Source organism: Ammospiza nelsoni, chromosome 8 (genome assembly GCF_027579445.1).
Source record: "Ammospiza nelsoni isolate bAmmNel1 chromosome 8, bAmmNel1.pri, whole genome shotgun sequence".
Lineage (NCBI taxonomy): Eukaryota > Metazoa > Chordata > Aves > Passeriformes > Passerellidae > Ammospiza > Ammospiza nelsoni.
Window position 1 is genome coordinate 10,780,175 of NC_080640.1, and position 19,745 is coordinate 10,799,919.

At 39.4% G+C, this 19,745-nt stretch overlaps 1 protein-coding gene across 3 annotated transcripts in view; it reads left to right on the forward strand.

Moving 5' to 3' along the window:
• SORCS1 (sortilin related VPS10 domain containing receptor 1) overlaps positions 1-19,745 on the forward strand; it is a 257,123-nt gene that overhangs the window by 101,611 nt on the left and 135,767 nt on the right. For all 3 annotated transcript variants that reach the window (XM_059477096.1, XM_059477098.1, XM_059477097.1), the window contains exon 3: positions 13,216-13,315. In XM_059477096.1, the coding sequence (XP_059333079.1) occupies positions 13,216-13,315 (100 nt within the window). The remainder of the gene's footprint in view (positions 1-13,215; positions 13,316-19,745) is intronic.

Sequence of the window (19,745 nt, forward strand, 5' to 3'; positions counted from 1 at the left end):
CTTGATAGTTCTAAGTGAAGCCCTGCTTTAAGCTAAACCTGTCACTACAACATGATTAAAATCACTTAAATGTACATCAGTTGCACATATTATTAATGGAAATTGAAATCAGCCTAAATGGTAACCATAAATTTTAAAACAGGGGGAAGAGGATGGAGACAGAAAAACCCCTACATGATGTGAAGGTTAAGGTGCCTTATTCACCCAAAAATTAGAAATGAGCAAAACAGGGAACTTTATTCTGAAGCAGTGAAAAATCACAGATGCTCTTTTTCATGTATTTACAGTCCTCCAATTCTCACCTATTAAGAAGGGAAATTCAGTGCATTTTTGGCAAGAATTTGACCTGTGAAGACATAGAAGGATTGGTCACAGTTGTCTGGTCCTGTTTCACCTGCCACAGGACCTTTACCCAACAAGTGATGAGATTTTGGGGGCTGTGACAGGTGGTGAAGGTGTGTGTGTGTAGATGGTGCTGGAAGGAGGGTTGTGTGATCCATCAATGTCTGCTCCCACTTGAAGTGCACATTTAAAATCCTGCACCTGTTCTTGCCTCCTTCCCTTCCCCTCCACCCCAGGGCACAGCTCCACTGTTTGGCTACCGCAGCAACTGTTCCTTAAAGTGTCTGCTCTAATTGGGCACTAATAAATCAAAACTGAATTGAAGACCTTCCACTTACAGTCATTTTTCAGAGACTTTCTATCACACAGCAGGATAGGACTTGGCAACCATCTCCCAGAGAAATGTCCAGGGACTTATGAAGGTCCTTTTTCAGGGTATAATCTTTATGTATCTGTGTGATCTTTGCCATTCCAAGTGCAAATTGAACCTTTTGTAATTGATAACTCTTTTCTACCAGCCTTGGCTTTCACACAGGTGAAATTAGTATGGCTTTTTCCAGCTGTTTTGGGGCATTGGGGGTTTGTAGGGCTTTTGTGGTCAAGTGTAGAATTTGGTTAGCAAAGCTGTAATTTTTTGAGCATGTTAGAAGACACACCTTTATTAAGGCTGTTGGTGGTGGCTGAGGATGACAGCTCTGTTATAAGAAGGTGGAAAGAATTTTCAGGTATTTGGCTGAGCTCCTGTTGGTAACATTATTTTAATGAATAGATTGTATAATTAATGTCTTCATACACCTACATCTTTGGAAAAACCTTCCTTATCATTTTAATTCCAAATAAATTAAAACAGATTGCTTTTAGGGTAAATAAGTCTTCTGGTCCATTTTTTTTAGGATGTTTGGGAATATGGGTTGTGAGTAGTGGATGAATATGGCCCATCAGTGAGGATTTTATTGTCAGGGACTCTGTAAAGATGTTTCAATCCTTATATTTTCACAAACAGAAAACTTGTTTAAAATAAGATGTTGTTGCAATGCAGGGCAAAATAGTAACCTGATGTTGTGCTAAATGTTTCCTATATGGAATTTACAGCCAAGCTTTAACTTACTTTTATCCTTTAACTTACTTTTATCTTTTACCACTAACATAAAAGCAAATCCCATTTTATCTGTAGCTGGTGCTGACTTAAAGATGACTTTCAAAATCAAAGAACCCGAAGAGCCGAGCTCATTTCTGGACTGTCAGCCTGCAGTTCCTCCCTGCCCAGATGCCAGTGAATCAGTTTGCTAACAGACTGTTTGAACACCTCACCTTGACCACAGCTTGCTCTATTCTTAACACACAGCACAAGCTCCTGACCATTTTTCCTGCAGAGTGATAGGGAGCATGCATTGTCTGCAGGCCTGGAAAACAGTATTAATCTTCTGCTGTGTACTTTCATTTCATTTCCTGTAAAAATCCATCTTCTGCTACTGGAGCTGACCTAAGGTTAGATGTCAGAGGAACAAATTGCTGTCACCTGCTCCATACCCCAAGAGTAGCTATAAATAGCATGCTTTATAACCCCACTGATCCTTGAGATACATGGTGATAAATACTCTTCTACCAACCAAGAGGAAAAAAAGTAAAGCTGCGTGGCTCTGGATGTTGTCTAGTATTTGCAACTGACAAAAATGGTAGAGCTGCATCACTCAAATTGCTTTAAAATGAAAAACAGTAACACTCGTTGTATTTATCTGCTTAAAAGCATTAATTAGTGATTTTTGAGTAGAGTAGTCCAGTAGCACAGCTTTTACATCCAGCAACAACAAATTCTTTCTTAGGTCCAATGGTGTGCTAAGAGTCGAGCTGGCAGCTCAGTGTGTTCACTGCTTGGACTCAGAGAATGAATTGAAAACCTTTCCAGTAGAACAATTTTCTTCTGGGAAATGCAGCATTATTCAGATAAATCTTCTGCAATATTTTAAAAATGAAATTTTGACAGGAAATGTAGGAATAATCTGAAACTGAAAGTGTGTTTCATTTGGATTTTTCGCCTTGTTTCATGGGACCTTTTTTCCTGTAGGGTGACAGCCAGACTGTTATAAAATATTCAATTGAATGGATAATGATAACGCTGGTACAAGTGCAATGAAACACTCTGAATTACTATTTTTTAAATTTAATCTCTCTCCCTTCTGTATTCTTACTCCATCCAGTTGTTGGGAATAATGATATTTTAAAGCAAGGCAAAAAAAAACCAAAACTAGTATTGGCTAAGGGATTGCATCTTCCCACTAACTTTAGTATGAATTAATGCATGAAGCACATTTTTAGCTGGTTTTAAAATGCTACTGGTCCTTGGGAGTTACTCCATTATAACAACTAAGGGGCTTGGACAGTGATTTTGACAATAATGTCTTGGGCTGTCTGGATCTTTTAAGCTTTCTAGCTGTTGATTTGCACTGGCAGGATAGAATGAAGATTGCATATTGTGTTGCAAATGCCTGGATGGTGCTAGCCAGAAAATCTTTTCTCTGGCTTTTAGTACATACCCTGCAGAAGACCTGCAATGCATTTATGGCACAGTAAAACTGCTCCTTACTCTTAATTGGAGGTGGGATGAAGTGGCTTTCTGGATGTATAATGTGGCTGTGGATGCTAAGGCAGCTCTGCTGAACGAGTGTATCAAACTTCCTAACTGAGCTCAGCCTGCTGAGAGGGTTTTTAGCGAAGCTGCAATGACCTCAGTGTTATGATGGGGTGGGAAGTGTAGGACATGTATGGTTGTCTCATCTCCCTGATTAATGGAAAGGCTTCCTGTTGCTCTGCCCTCAAGCTACAAAATCCATTAACCACCCCTTGGGGTGCCTGAAATTTATTCTGGCCATTACCATCAATTAGAAAGTTAATAGCGTGATGATTGCTGGGCTCCAGTCCCTGCTATTTGTGTGATTTACACCAGACTGGGGTGAAAATGGGAAGAATCAACACTCAAGGAACCACTTTATGAGCAAGAATTTGGCATTAAGGGTGTGCTGATGTCAGTATGCCCCTGTAAACATATGGCAAGAAGAATCATAAGTCATTCTCAATCCTAATTTAAAAGGCAGCTTTTGATTTAAACATATGGAAGAATGGCTTTAATATCCAGCACAGCTAGGCTGAGATTTGTTTTGTTGATGAACATAAGCCTTGAGAGAGGCTGGGCCTGTGGGAATGGCTGCATTCTGAGTTGCAGTGTTGCAGAGTGTTCACCCCCCGATGAAGGAAGGAAGGGCAGCAGTTTGCATCTTACCCTGCTTGTTTGTTTTGACAAATGAGTCAGGTGGACAAGATCTTGCAGACTGATGCTCTTCCACTTACATTCCACTGATCCCCCAAAATTCCCTTAAGGTGACAAGGAGGAAGCCTGTTGTCAGTAAACTTTCATTCCTTTCTTCAGGGTCTCTCACTGAAAATAATGTTATAATGGCAAATGGATAAGTGTTGAAAACCACTACTGTGGACTTAGGGTCAGAGAAAATGCTTCCATCACACACACCATCAGATGAGTGGGCATCAATAATCTGTCAGCTTTTGGTATGTTTGGTATTATATTTGTGGTATATATTAATTAGCTGCCAAAAATTAGTGGAGTTACTGGTCCTTCCCACGTGCATCCAGATGCTGTGGCACAAAATGACTCCTAAGAAGAGCAGGAGAGATGGCTCTGGTGTTTCAGCCAGAGCACCACTTGAGCCAGCTCTTGAGCCTTTCACTGAGAGGGTCAAGTGGAGGTCTTGCTTTGATGGCTGCTCCTTTGTTTCTCACTGCTGGCTTTCACCCAGCCCTGGATTAGAGCAGCTAAAGGGGCTGTGACTGCCAGCCTCCCTACCCTGCTCTTGACTTCTGCTGCTTCACTCAGGGAGGGATTGGAGATGAGTCTTTGAGGCCACACGGAGGTGAGAAGCTGAAAGAGAATTTGAGGGGAAAGTTCTGGAAAGTGACCCTCTCTGCTGCTCAGGCAATGGAGAGGGAACACCTAGCTCCTTCCCCTTACTCAGTGGCAAACTCCAGCCTTGCTGGGAGTCTGGTAACCAGGCAAAATAGGTGGTAACTCCACAGTTACTTTCCCCAAAGTCCTCTGCTCTTGACATCCCATCCCCTTTTCCAGAGCTAATCATGCAAGTGGTCACTTAACACAGCAGAGAGGGGTTCCAGAATGTAGCTGACCCCCAAAATTCACTATTTGCCCATTGCAAATAGTGAATTTACAGTCCACTCCTGTGAAACAGTGCCTTGGAAACACTTCCAGAACAGAGTCCAGTCACATCTCAGTGCATTATTTTTCACACAAAAGCTCAGTAATTGTACACTTGAAATAAAAATCTTCATGTCTTGCATTCTGACAGCAAATATCCTTCTGATTCCCTGGAAGCAACTGTTTCCAAGCAAGGGCAGATTGATCATTGAAGCTATCCAGTTCCATGTTTGTGATGGAAACCTACACAGTAATTAGTTTGGATTTACATGAGAGCGTGATCAGGATCTGATCTCTGATCAGCAGACACAGGAGTGGGGAATCTGAATATGGATTTTATCAACTGCCAGAATCTTCTGTTCTCGTCCGCTGACATGAGAAACCATTGCACTGTGCAGTTAAAGGGGGTTTACTGATCTAACAAGATGAGACGGACATCTAAAATTAGAGAAGCTGTAAAATGGAGGAGGGGAAAAGTGCATCATTCCCATCTAATCCAAATTTGATCTTTTTTCAGGCTAAAATATTTGATGTTGCTCTTTTCTTTGGGTATCCAACCTTTATGCAGCAGTGTCTCTGAAGCCTGAAGATAAAAGGCCCTTCTCCACAATAGAGTGGAATGTTACTTCTGCTATAAAAGGCAGTGGCATCAGAAACTGATGTTTAAAAAGTCGTTTAATGACATCTTACAAGCATAGAAATCTCTGTATTATTTCATATGGAAGTTTGTTCTGAGTTACGCTGTTCCATGGCTAGTTTGGTAAGATAGGAGGATCTGAAGAGGAATTATGCAATGGAATACACGTCACCAGAGTTACAACAGATACATCTACATTGGTGTTTTAGCCTTACCTCATTATATTTTTGATTCTGTACTATTGATTTTGTGTGCCACAGACTATTTCCTCTCCAGGTTTTATTTTCCAGTGAATTTACCAGGTGTCTCCGAGAAGAAGCTGAGTGAACAACATGGATTAGTTTGTTCTAAGGGTTGTTCACTATGGCTTGTGCAGCTGTGATTGATCTCTGCAAAGAATGCTATGCTTTAGCAGAATAGATATCAGCCAGTCTTTAGCAGTTCAGAGAGACAAGGTTTGCATCACAGCAAGAGCAGTGCAGATCAATTCAGGTGGATAATTCTGATCTCAGGACAAGAGTACTTAAGCCTATTCAGCACCGTTGTCCAAGCTTTCAGGTGATAAAAAAGCACTTACAAGACTTAGAGCCTCATGCTTGGGCAATTGCAGAGACTTTATGTCAACTTTCAGTCCTGCCAGCCAGGTGGTGTGCTTTAACCCCAGCTGCTCTCTCACTCACCCCCACCCCAGTAGGATATGAAGGAGAATCAGAAATAAAAGCCCCAAACTCATCCCTTGAGACAAGAAAAGTTATTGAAACAAAGTAAAATATAACAATTAAAGGGAGAGAGGGGAGGGGAGGGGGGAGAGAGGTAACCCCCAAGAAAAACAAGTGATGCTCAATACCATTGATCACCACCTGCCAACAGACACCAAATTGTTCCCAAACTGAGATCTGCCTTTCATCCAGGTAACTCCCTCAGTTTATATAAACCTGGAATGATGGTTAAAATATCTCTTTGGACAGTTTGGGTCAGCTGTCCTGGCTGTGCTTCCTCCCAGATTTTTTGTTGACTTTTTTACTGACACTAACTAGTTGGTGACTTAGCATAGACCCCACTCAACCACAGCCAAAATGTTTTTCTGTTACCAACATTATTCTCATGTTGGTAACAGAAAAATTCAAAACAGAACACTGGACCAGCTGCTAAGGAGAAAAGAGCTCTGTCCCAGCCAAACCAGATAATGGTTCTGATTTGTGTGCTGCCCTGATTATTAGGAAAAATCCTCTTTTCCCTGTCCTTGCATTTAACAGTCATAAGTCTTACTGCTGTCTAATGCTGTGCATTATGGTATGAGTGGATTTGCTCTTCTGGCTTGTCCAACTGGGAATTCTTGCATGTTTCTCATAACTGACCATTTCCTTCACCTTTCATCTGACGCAGATAAGAGTAAGAAATAACCTCACCCTGATTGCACAATTTCCTTTCATCCCATAGAACCTGTCCTGTGTCCTTTTGGAATATTCCCACTGTCATCATCCTATGACTTCTTGACCAAATTCTTGTTGACCTTGACAGAGGAACAAATATTCTCTGCCTCCCTGAGTTGGTAACTGGAATTACCGACTCTCCACCGGAAGAGCATGGAAGGCAGATTTGGCAAATATCTTTTTCTTGACCCATTACTTGAAGGAGAGACAAGCCCCTCATTTGTGTCACCTACAAATGACAACTCATGGCACTCTCAATCCCCTATATTTTTTCTTTCTGAATTGTGTCACATTTTGAAAAATTATCCAATGCAATAGTTAGAATAGAGATTGTATGATAAAATATGAGCTGCTTCTCCTGCTTGTCACATCTTTAAATTATTTATAGCAATAATCAGCTGAACTATATTAAGCCAAAAATTACAAGAAATTTGAGTGTGTAGGTTTCTGTTCATTTACATTACTCTAAATAAAAGTTGATTGAAAATGAAAAGAAGAAAATTTAATTACTTGAACTGATTATGCAGAGAAATGTCAATTTAATAGTTTCCTATTGTTTCTTTGTAATTTTTTTACTCCCTCTCCAAGTCTTCTTGGTGGCTTCTGCAGGTGGGAAATTTTATGAGAAAATTCTTCCCATGAGTGGAAAAAAAATACACATTTCATTAAACTCATACAAATTTATGACTTAATTTCGAGTAAAACCTACATCACAGGTCAGACTGGAAGAAAATATTTTCAAAATGGAGTTTTGAATCTGTTCTAAAATGCCTAAACTGTTATTAATTTTGTACTTCTTCGGTTTGCCATTGATAGCAAGGCTTCTTCCAGTCCTTATTTGCACTCACAAAACCCCAGAAAATTTTAAACTGTCAGGATGGAATGGGAAGATGGTGGAGCCTGAGGGGACTTGAATTTGGCTCTGTCACAGCCTTCCTTCAAATGTAGGATTAGTTATCTAGTCTTTCCCTCCATTTGCCCACCTCGGCAGGGGGAACAGTATTATTTGCCAGCATGCTGAGAGCCTCATGAGAAAAAAGTAATCAGAAATGTGTTCACTTAGGGAGTGAGGCACGTGGGTCCCTTGGGTTTTGAAATACCTTATTTTTCTTTATGCTGGAGATGTCAAAAAATTTAATTCCAACCTGCCTGGATAAATTTGAAGTGTTTTAATGTTGTGACATGTGAAGTGCTGTTACAGATGTTTAAAGAAATGCTGACCAATTGTTTGGCTTGGCACTGCTGTCAGACCATTGCCCCCTTGAACCAAAGTCTTACAATACTCTTATGAAGCTCTTTTCTACATGGAAATTTTGTCCAAGGACAGAGGACTTACTGTGTTTATATCTTGCAATTGCTTTTCCAGGTGGAATTGTATAACTCTATTCAAAATGTGTCAGTCTCCATGAGCTGAGCAAACAGATCCCATTAGAAATGTGAAAAGCCTTGGGGAATTATTTATACAATGAATTAAAATGACAGACAGTGGTGAGAAGTGTCTGGGTGAAGCAAGGTAATTTGCAAAGCACAAGTAACTTTCTATGAAAATAAATAATTACTTTAAAAAAAAAAGTTTCACCCTGAGAAACTGAGATCAGGCATTATTACTTTCTGGAAAAAAAATAGCAGGGTTGCACATGAAGGAGTTAGATCAAAAGAGGCATTAAACCAGAAGCGATATCTATCAATGCCTTGTGAAGGGCTTAACAGGAGGAACATGTGAACATAAATGGCCAGCTGTTGAAGAAGACTTTGACATTACTAGCTTTTGTGAAACATGGTGGTGTGGCAAAAATCAATGGGAAGCTTTACTACCTGGCTATGAAACCAAAGTAAAGAGTTTCAATTTGAGGGATGAAGGAATAACACCTCAACCTCAAAGTCTCCCCAGAAAACAAGAGTGCAAAAGTCAACAACTCTACAGCAGAGATTACAAACACGCCTGAAACACTGCATACAGGAATACAAATTTGCTCCAGAATTACCTGCTCCAGTATTTTTTGCGTTCAAACATGAAAGCTAATTTTTACTGTCTTCATTATTCTTTTATTAAAAACTTGTTAATTTGAAAGCATTTTATTAGTGCAGCCTGTGGCTCTGCAATTCTGCCTTCTGTGATCTGAAAGGTTCCTTTCCAAAAATCTGCTCTTGCAGAGATTAATACGATAGCAACTGGCAAATCTTGAGCTCACCTGGCCATTCCCTTTGGAGGCAAACCAGGTGGCAAACTCAGTTATGTGTCAGGTTGGAACACAAGATCTAATAGTCTTTGCTTAACTTGAAATGCCTGGCTTGTGCCAGGGGTGGATTCATGTGCAGAAGGGGCAAAATGCCAGAGCCCATCTCTGCCACTGCTCCTGGCCTGCTGCTCACAGACCACACCACAGGTGATGCTGCTCCTGGCTGCCACTTGGACCACGGTTAGAGCAGCAAATTAAACTGTGAAGGAAGGAGAGGGGATAAGGACAGCAAATTAAACTGTGAAGGAAGGAGGGGGGGATAAGGACATGAAATGCAGTGTTCTCATGGTGGAGCTGGGGGAAGCAGTCAAGTTAATATGTGAAAACCAGGCGTAACTGGTGGGAAAAGAAAATAAAAAGTAAATGGTGCCAATTAAAGTGATTGCTTCTTAATGATATGTGTTATAACAAGTAGCTTAATCTGTTAACATGGGAAGAAAGCTGTACTCAATAAGCAGGAGACATGAGACAGCTTAAAGTCTGCAAGCAATGGCTTTCTTTTTTTCTCATTAAGTGTTCCAGAAAGATCTTGATGCAAAAAAATAATAAAAAAAGGCCTCCTGACCAAATGATCAACTGTTCGGTTCTTCCAGTTTTCAGCATCTAATGTAAAATAACTATGGGCAATCTTAAATTTGTAACAAAGGAGAAAACAGCAACTTGCTAGGGAATTTATTGAATCTATATATTCAAAGTGACAGTACTCTGAATGTCAGTCTGTGCTCCTTGGCAAAGAAGAAAATTTCCATAGGGTTCATGTTGCTGGTTGATTCAGAATGCCTGTTATAATTGTGAAATATTGGTAGGAATGGATTGAGATATATTCATGATAGTAGGTGGACTAATGGAATTCAGTGACTTTATTTAAAATGTGCAGGAGTTTATTATAATACTGTAATAGAAATGTCATTTACCCTGACGGGAGGAGAGGGAAAAGCCCTGTCAATGAATAATAATGAAGTTATTTAAATGTCAGCTTTCTTGCAAATAGTTTGCAAAACAGAAATTATTCTATATGTTTCTAGTTTTGTTTTAATTTATTACTGGGAAGGCCAGAGCTTCAATCCCACAATTCTGGTGCATTTTTACACTGTGAAATGAGCTAGTAATCGTGAAAATGTTTATCTTCTTGCATTGTCTTCCGCTTGACTGGAGAAATAGGGAGTTGGATTTTAAACAGCTACTGGTAAAATTTGGGATTTAATTATAGCAATTACCACTAATATGGTGGGACAGGTGTGAAGTTCAGAATTGAATCTAAATACTTTTATTTTCTGAATGTTATTCTTCTACTGTCATCTGCCTTTCAGTGACATCCACAATGTACCACTCACATCCCCCTTCTCCCCCTAAACAGTTTGAGGCACCATTGCAACACACGTCTGCTCAAGGCACAATAAAGTAAGGTTTACTGTTCACTCATTTACATACAGTTATTCCATTAGCTGTAGCTATTTAGTGGCCATAGTTTATTTTTGTGTTTTCAGCTCTGCAAGTCCTGGGTTTAGTGCTTTACAATGATTTCTCCAGGCATTTGCTTGCTCATGTTATACAAATGGACTAAAACTGATTTCTCTCTGCAGAACTTCAGAGGAGCAGCCTTCCACACAAAATGTGGAGATGTTGGTTGCTGCATATCCTTTCCGCTTCAGATAACTGGGATTGAATTTGTTGATCCTATTCTGTCATTAATGCCTGCACCCTGCTGAGGTGCATCTGTTTTTTGCAGCTCTTGCAGGTTAGGCTGGCTTCCTATGCCTTCCAATGGCTGATGTGCTTTTATGGGTTAGCAGACTCATGCTGCTTTATACACCCATTTAATAAGATAAAGAATGCTTGTTATCTAGGCTGCTAATCAGTGCCTGCTTGTATACACATATACATACATATATATTATATAAGAAATAAGACAAATGCAGGTTGGTGATATGCCTGGGTTAGATCCCAACAGAGACTTCACATGTATGCAGGGATATTCCCGTGTATGGTTCCTTTGATATAATTCTTTTTTCTCCACTGCTCTGCAAATGTTTATATTACCATTTCTTTGTGTTAAAACACTTATGGATGCCTATCTGCTCTTGTATATATAACATTTTCTTCCTCTGCCCCCCCTTGCCCCTGTTAAAATTAAGGGTAATTGTAAAGTGGGACAAAAGAAAAAACTGGTGAATGTGAAGGTAGAAGGACTATCTATTGTCAGTTTAGAAACAATAATGAGAGTAAGATCTAATAGTAGCTCCTTTGATTGCTTGTGAATTCGTTCATCTGGAAAAAAAAATTATGTTTTTCTAAGCTTTTAAATCTTTCGGTTTCTTTTATGGATGTTGACAGAAGCACACGCTTCCATCTGTATAGAGTTTTACCTGTAAATAAAGCTGTGAATGCAAAACAATTGCCTAGAGACTTGAAGTAAGAAGTGGCTGGCAATTCTGAGATTACTATTTGCAATAGGCTGTTGACATAATTTTGCTGTGTTGTGGCAGGGGTACTGGCTGCCTTTCTTGAACAATTTCAAAGCAAGCTTTATGTCTCAGATTTTCTTTGCTCCTATCCCCTTTTGACAGATCCCATTTTGAATTCATTGTCACTGGTATAAGAAAAAGCAGCATTATTTCATTAATGTATTTTTCCTAACTCAGCGGGTCAGATTTAGTCCTTACTCTCTTTGCATGTATTTGTCAGCTGAAACCTCACAAAGAGGGTAGCTTTTGGGGGGTTTAGGCAGAAAGTAGCAGAAATACTAATTTCTGAAAAGACTTGGTGGTGAGGTGGGGTGAGGCAGCAAAGGGAAGCTGCAGTCCTTGGCCAGGCTGTGCTCAGCACCCTGCTGTGGATCCCCTCACCTGGATTCTGGAGCATCTCTGAAATATTCAGTAACAGAAACAACCAGCATGGAATCCTGCTCCTCAATCCTCTGAGGAAATAGCTCAGTTAGTTTATATGTGCTCCTGAGAGAGATGACCTTATAAAGGGAAAGATCAGTCAGCAGCTGAGAATTTGACGTTAATGCTCTAAACACCAAAGGTCATACATGCACACAGGAGGGCGTGTGTTTATTGGAGGGAAGGAGAAATCTATAGACATAAATCATAGGGCAGTTGTTATATGAGCAGGCAGATATGTGCAAAGGCTTCTATAAAGTTCCTGAATAGAAAGACTCAACTTTAATGCAGATTCACGTTTTAGTGCAATTCATCTTTCATGGATAAAACTCTAAGCTGCTGCTTTCTTGTGTTATTCATGCACTGATTGCAAAATCTGAAATCCCAGAAGCTATAATATGAATGTAGGAATGATACTTGATTCAGAAATGTTTCACCCTCCATATTCCACCAAAAAAAAAAAAGAGTAAGCATTAAAGGTCTTAAATACCTTTGTGAATTTAGCCACTGTTGCCCTGATAGGAGAGAAGCCGTAAATAATGAGTGGCAAGATTTTACTTCAGAATGGCTGGTTTTGGAGTGCTTAGCAAAAGGGAAAATTTGTGTTACTGCTTGCACGTGAAGTTCTACATAGGCCCATTTGTACATGTTACAGATGAGATACAAGAATATGTTATGCTTTTGAATGTCTGTTACCCAGATACATGTCCCTTTCTGCAATTTATGGATGCCAACTCTACTGGACTGGGCTGATTATCTAAATCCCTGGGATACTGGGACGGAATTCAGGCAAGCATGAGCTGTACAATGAATAAAAGCTCTGCTGATGATTGATCTTGGTTTCAGGCACATGTTAAGAGTAACTCCTACAGGGACACTGGACAGTCTTATTTGTTCACAGTTTTTGTTCTTTTCCAAGTCATGTAGTCAATGTTTTTATGGGCAGTCCTCATTTCATAAATATTTTATTTTCTCTACTGAATGGTTGAATGGTGGCTTTTAAGGCAAGAATAAAGCACATGTGTCCACCCTTTCTGCTAGTCAGTGTTACAGAAGCTACTTTGGCATATGCTGAGATGAACCATCTTAACAAAATCAGTCCAAGCTTGGAGTTTATGATGAACTGATAACCTTAGTCTCTTGCTGTCTGCTATTTAGCATATCTGACAATCATTATCTTCTGTATGCAGAATGTAGCATTTCTTATTGTGCATGTTTAAAATGCTTTGGGAAGATGCTGGTTGAATTTTTCCTAATCTAATTTAAATGCAAATGAGAAACATGCACATGATGCTATGTGTATATAATTAAGTATCATTATATACTACATGAATCATTGAAAAAGCTCTGGAGAGCCATTCTGCTATTTAAAGCATGACTTATATTGAAAAGCTGCCAAGTGACTTGTGGTTTTGTGATTAAGTGTTTGTACTTACAAGAATCTCTTGAATTGTAGGTCAACAGATTATGGGACAACATATGAGAAACTGAATGATAAAGTTGGTCTGAAGACTATTTTGAGCTACTTGTATGTTTGCCCAACAAACAAACGTAAGGTAGGTGGCGATGTGTTGGCTCATTTTACCTTTATGATGCCATTTCTGCCCTGCAGGTCTCTCCTAATTTCCTCAATATCTGTTACTGTATAAGTAGCAGGAATCTCTCTGTCACTCTTGCTTTGAAAAAAATGTCTTTAGAAAAATGTCTTTATCAAAATATAACCCAAATTGTACCACCTATCCCACTTACCAGTAATACTTGAGGGAAGGATGGCTATTAAATGGACAGTACCACGCATGTGATTGTTTGCTTACCTTCTGGATGGTGTTGATTTTGTTCTCTGGAAGAGAGAGAGCCTTGTTAAAATGGCAGAAATGCATCTAACAGTGGCCAGATTGTATGTAACATTATTTGTCTTCTAAGTGCTCCCAAAGGTGAACTGAACAGGATTTGACAAATTCCTGCAGAGAAAATGTCTTCGAAGCCCAGAAGGTTTTAATCATTCAGACACCCTAGTGACTAACACTTTACTATGAATTTATAATGCTGACATATTCATGAAAGGAATCTGGATGCCTTCTTTGAGATAAGTTTGTGACAAAATTTTTCGTTTTCTACTCCTTGTTTCTTAGTCCCTGAATCACTACAGGCAAAGCTGAATTGCATTGGCAGAAAATGTTAGTAGACTCACCTCTAAAGGAGTCTGGGTGTATTTGGGCAGCCGAGGTCACTATAATGCTGTTCTCACTGTACTGAAACAATTATGTGTCTTTAAGACAGACAGTGAAAGGAAGAGGGAGCTGTCCTAACGAGAAAGGACAATGCTTAGCAGTTTAAATTGCAATTAAATGGCCCCAAATTAGTGGAGAGATGTCATCTCATTGATACTGACCCTGAAGGAGATATGAAACACTTCTCTAGGAGCTGAAGAATGAATTGATCAGATCACTTAAATGTCCTTCAGCAAGCCAACCAACGTGCAGGCTGGCACTGAAAATCCTTCCTCACCTCTGGCTGCATCCTGCTCCCTCCCACTGCCTGCCCTTCTCTGCCACCCTTGTTTGTGTAGCCATCTGGTGAGCTGGATCCAGGACTGACCTGCCTGAAAACTAATCCCTTTCCAGCTCAAAAACTAAGTAGATGGAAGGAAAAAGCTTCCAGGCAGAAGTGTGGAACTATCTTTTCTGGCAGAAGTCTGCTGTAAAGTTGGCCTGTAGTCAATATGATCCAGTGCCAGAAGAAATCTGCAAGACCTGGGATGAGAGGACCTAGGTAATGGTCAGGTGGAAAGATTGAATTTTTCAATGCTTATTTTAGCAGGAGCAGAGTTAGGCTTGCAGGGAAAACTTCTGGAGGCCCTCCTTATGCTGTTTTTGTAGAACATCAGGCCATTCTATCAATAAACATTTGATTTTAGACACCCAAATAGTCTCCTGAGGCTAAGAGGGCATGGCATGTGTCCACACTCAGAATTCTTCTACAGGGAAAGCAAAAATACTGAAGATTAAAGTCTTTATTATACCTGCTGTGGAATGAAAAGATGAAGGAAACACATTAAAAAATTTTGCCACCAAGGAAGAATCTATGGCTTCTAAGACCTGATCCCCTCTCCTCCCCTGAAACTCTGATAACACTTTCAGAAACTCTGATCAATTTGAAAGTTGCATCTTGTTTCACTAATGTGGGCTGGGTGTATAAATACAGAAATACTTTTGAAATTTAGCACTCAACTCCTCTAAACTCCATGAGTTTTATAAAATTTGTGCCCTTCATGTGAAGGGTTTATGTACTGCTGCAGTTTGTGTTGGGCAAATGCTAGCAGTGTGTTTTCCCTAAATATGAGTTGTATGTGGTGATTTCTCAGACTACAGCTGCAGCCTTCAATGTCCTTTGTTTCACAAGGCCTTCCTTGGCAGAGAGGAAAGGCTTCTTCAGTAGTGGAAAAGAAAATGGTGCATTTTTCATCTTGAAGTTATTAGATGAGAGACCTTGCTACAGCAGTGATCCGTAAGGGGGTCAGCATGTACTTAACTTACTGAAGTTGCCTTGTTTAGGAAAAAAAATAATTCTTTTAGCACATATTTAACTTTTAGGAGTAGTTCCATTGAAACAGAAGGTAAATTTTGAACATAGCTGACTCAGGACTGATTGCTTATGATGAAAGAAAGCAAGTGTACCATTTATGTAAGTCTTGTCTCTTTGCAAAGCAGAGCACTTAGAACAGTGAACGGTAGAATGCATGTAATTGGATTTATTAAAATAATTGATAGATTTGTTTATGAATTTCTGATTATTTTCACATTCTGGAAATGAACAAACAACATCATGTTGAATAAATTGTTTGTTGTAATTTATTTGCTCTTCTCCATCTAGAAGAAAAATGAGTCTATAAATACCCATATTTGCAGAGCTTCCCACAGCCCATGCATGCCAATTTATTTCTAAAAGCTTTTGACTTCCAATTCGTGTCTCTTTATTGAACAAAATTAAATCCTTTAACCAGACATCACAGGCAATGTCATATTCCAAAAGGATGCTTGGGAAAAAAAATTAGAACAAAGTCTATCATTATTTACAATTTAAACTGATGACCTATTGCTGTTGCTTGGCATTTTTCTGAATTACAATATTTTCCAAAGGAAATGACAGAAAATTGTTACTAACATAGTGATGTATAAGTCCTGGCAAAGAGAAGTGGAAACATTTTTTAGTTTTCTTCCCTTTTACTGAATTACTGTGCTACCTGGTCGTATGACAGATGACACAGATCGGGGGTAAAAAATGTACCACATGGATCTTGCCAAAGACACAGAGCCTGTTTGAGTATTTGTCAACAAGTCTCCAGAAGAGACATGTGCAATGTGCAATAAATCCCTAGGCTTAGGTATGTCAACACTGGTTTATTTGTTAGGTTCATGGAGACTTCTGTGATGAGAAAGAAAATTACATGAAGAAATACTGTTTGGGAATAATGCTGATGGGTTACAAACTAAACTAAAATACAAATCCAAGTAGATACCTTGAAATTCTGTTTTCACAGAAGTGTGTTGTTGATTTTCCTAGAAAGTCACATGCACTAAGCTTTGCAGTCTTTCTCTATAAAAGCTTTTCAGACAGGTTGTTTTTACTCATTGCATGGAAAATCATAGGCATACACACGTAAACAGTGAATGGGTTGTGGTGGGGACTCCAGAATTTGTTTAACGGGAGGTTTTCTCTGACTCAGGCAGTGCTGCTGGCTGGTTTAGATGCTGTATCCTTGTAGGAAGCACAGTGCTCTCTGCAAAGAGCCAGTTTGTGCAGCCCTTTTGTTCTTTGCACTTTCAAGCCCCTTGTATCTGTGTATCTTCAGTTAATTAACAAATGCTGGGTGATAGTATCTGCCAGTGACTTTAATGCTGTTAATAGGACTAGTGTATCAGATATTTCCTGTGGGTTTTTGTTTTTGTGGTAGTGTTTGTTTGTTTTTATTCTCTCCCTTTCCACGGGCCTGCCTTGATTTTTTTTTTTTTTGCTTTATTCCTCCAACTGTTCAGATTTTAATTGCTGTATGGAACAGTGTTACTTTTTTTTTTTTTCTCTTTAAAGATGAATGGATTACAGATGCCTTCCTCTTCATTGATATTCACTGCTTGTGTTTATCACCTTTATCACAGTGTGTTAAGCATTGTCCTGGTGAGTGTGTAGCACCATGATAGCAGATATTTATTGTAAATAAAATTGCTTGGGCTTCAATGCTGGCTAGATCCCCAACTACTTCAAATTTATTTATATTAATGAGTTTTAAATGAAGGGAAATTAAAGGAATGGCAGCCTAGCCTTCTGTTCTTTCTAGCATTGGCTGGTGGTTTGCACAGAGTAAGTGGCAGAAGTTTCTATTTGTCAAGACAGTAGAAAATTTACCCTTATTAGCTGAAATGGAAATGATTGAGTGCTACTTTCTATCATGTGGTATTGGGCAAGTTGATTTGCCTTAGGGAAGTTCTGTTTGTGAAATGTAAACTGCCCCCCTGTGTGCTTTACACTCTTCTAAGGGCTGTGGAAAGTGTCCACAGAGGTGAACAGTTCCACCTGGCATTGCTGCTTCTCAGGAGTCTGCTTATCTTCAGTTTCTAAAATCACTTTGGGAACACTTCTAAAAATTCTATTTCTGGCCTGCCTTGCTATGGAAACTTTCAGAGCTCTGATGTGAGGGCAGGTGTTGATTTTTTCAGTCAAGGAAAAACAGTTTTTTCTGGCCGTGTCCTCCTTGTAGCCTCTGTAAATTTTGGTGTGAAGGCTTTCAGTTTGTGTTGGAGAGGTTAGAGCTCAGCAGAGCTCTGAGCACACCTCACTGTGGGCTGAGTCAATCCTGTGGTGGTCAGGGGATGGCATCCTTAGCAAATTAAGCACAGTGGGAAACCAGCCTCTGTCAGTCATGCTGAGGTAAAAGCAATTATTTTCTTGCTCTTCTCTTTTTGTTTTGGAAAGAAAGGTCCTTGTTAGCTGCAGGCTGTGAGTCAAGCTTTCAAAGAGACAGTCATGAGAGACCAAAAAGCATACGTGAATGGTTGGAAATGTTTGGGGTTTTTTGGTTGGTGGTTTTTTTTTTTTTGCATTTGGGTTTTTGGTTTTTTTTTTTTTTTCATTGTGTGTTTGTTGTTTTGTGTTTTTTTAAATGGTTTTTGGGGGTTTTTTTGTTTGTTTGGGGTTTTTTTGAAATGTTGTAGTGAACAGAAGATTTCAAGATGTTCTCTGAGAATGTTTTCATACCTTTTTAAAGGGAGGAGCCACTTTGTCCTGCACCGTTTTGGAGATCAAAACATAAATTTGTTCAAATGGAAACTTCTGTTTGGATTAAATGCTCTATAACATAGGATGGTGAATGAAATGTCTCCTATGCTATGACCACAATTAATGATTCCTTTATAGCCTCATCATTTGCTTCAGAGAGAGTACTTTTTTCTCTAAATACAGTGGCCTAAATCTGTTTCATTCAGCAGTTTGAGCTACAGGGTCCACCTCATCTGAAAAGGGTTGAAAACCTACAAGAGATTATCTTGGGCTGCAGGGGTGGTTCAATGGATAGCGCTGTACACATGCAAACAGTTCCCTACCCCTGGGAACAGGGATGTGTCACACTGAGAATTAAGAAGTCTTTAATTTTCTGCAGTTCCACAATAATGATGGATTAAGTCAACTGCTTTACAAGCCTCTGGTGGTAGTAACGGGAAAATCTGATAATCTTGGGATGTCCTTGGGTTAATGCAATTACAGTTTTCACTTTTGCTTGTAATACCTTTAGATTCAAGAGTAATTCTGGCTGTGAACCAGATAAACAAGTTTAAACTTTATTTCCATTTCAGAAGACTGTCTTTTCTGCCTCCTATCTCACATGCAAACAAGGATAACTTTTTACTAGTTTAAGAAGGTGGATTGTTGCTCACATCTGCTGGATGTGATCTGGCAGTTGGGCAGTTTCTCTGGAGACAGTGAAGATGTGTCACTGTAAAGCTGGTGCTGTCTTTAATACTGAGTTTGTGGGGAAACAAATAATTAACAGTCATTTGGTCCATATTAACAAACTGAAGGCAGAACCTCATCTTTCAAAGTGAATATTTTTACTTTTGAAGTGTGTGGCAGCATCTGCTACCAAACTTTCTGATTCATGGCTGCAGTACATGACAGCTCTCACAATAGCCATTACACACAAAGCCCTTGCCATTACTCTACATCCATATCTCTTCTTGGATATGAAGTGAAATCAAAGCCCATTTATTCCACTTCTGCTCTTGTAAGCCTATCAAATATAGTGGCAGTTCTGACATTTCCTCACTCAGAGTAGCACTACAGTCTGCCTTTGTATCTCACAGAAGTCTCCAAGGGCACACTGGGTGTTGAAACTAATGGTAGGGAGGTACAAGCCACGGAATCCAACTTGAGAGTTTCAAAAGTGTTCTTTCCCTTCTGAGTCCGTTCCCTGTTTTCTGCAAACTGGACAATTAAAATTTATGCAAGATAATCTTTTGTTGAATGTCCTTCAATTCTTTTATCCCTTTTAAATTCCTCTGTGATTTACCAAATACTCTGGAACAGATGATATCCCTTTTGGCAAGGAAGGACACATGCCAGCAGCTTAGAGAGTGCTGGAGCAATGTTGCTTGCAGGCCATAAGCAGGCAGCTGGGATTGATGGCAGAGCAAGAACAGACCTGTCATAGCTTCAAACTTGTAGCTCCATTCATTTCCATAAGTAAGACAGGCTGTTCAAACCAGGAAGAAATTGAGTTGCCATAATATTGATTTTTTTTTCCTATAAAAAACTGGTCCCAAGCAGTTGAAAATCAGTTTGTTCAGTGTCCCATAAAGTTGGGCTAAAAATATGTACAGCAGGATTTTTCAGTTACCTTCTGGGTTTTGAGGTATTAAAGATACATAACTAAATCTCTTTTATCTCCTTTCCCTGTTGTGCCGTGGTAGGAACATTACTTTTTGGTCATGAAATTTG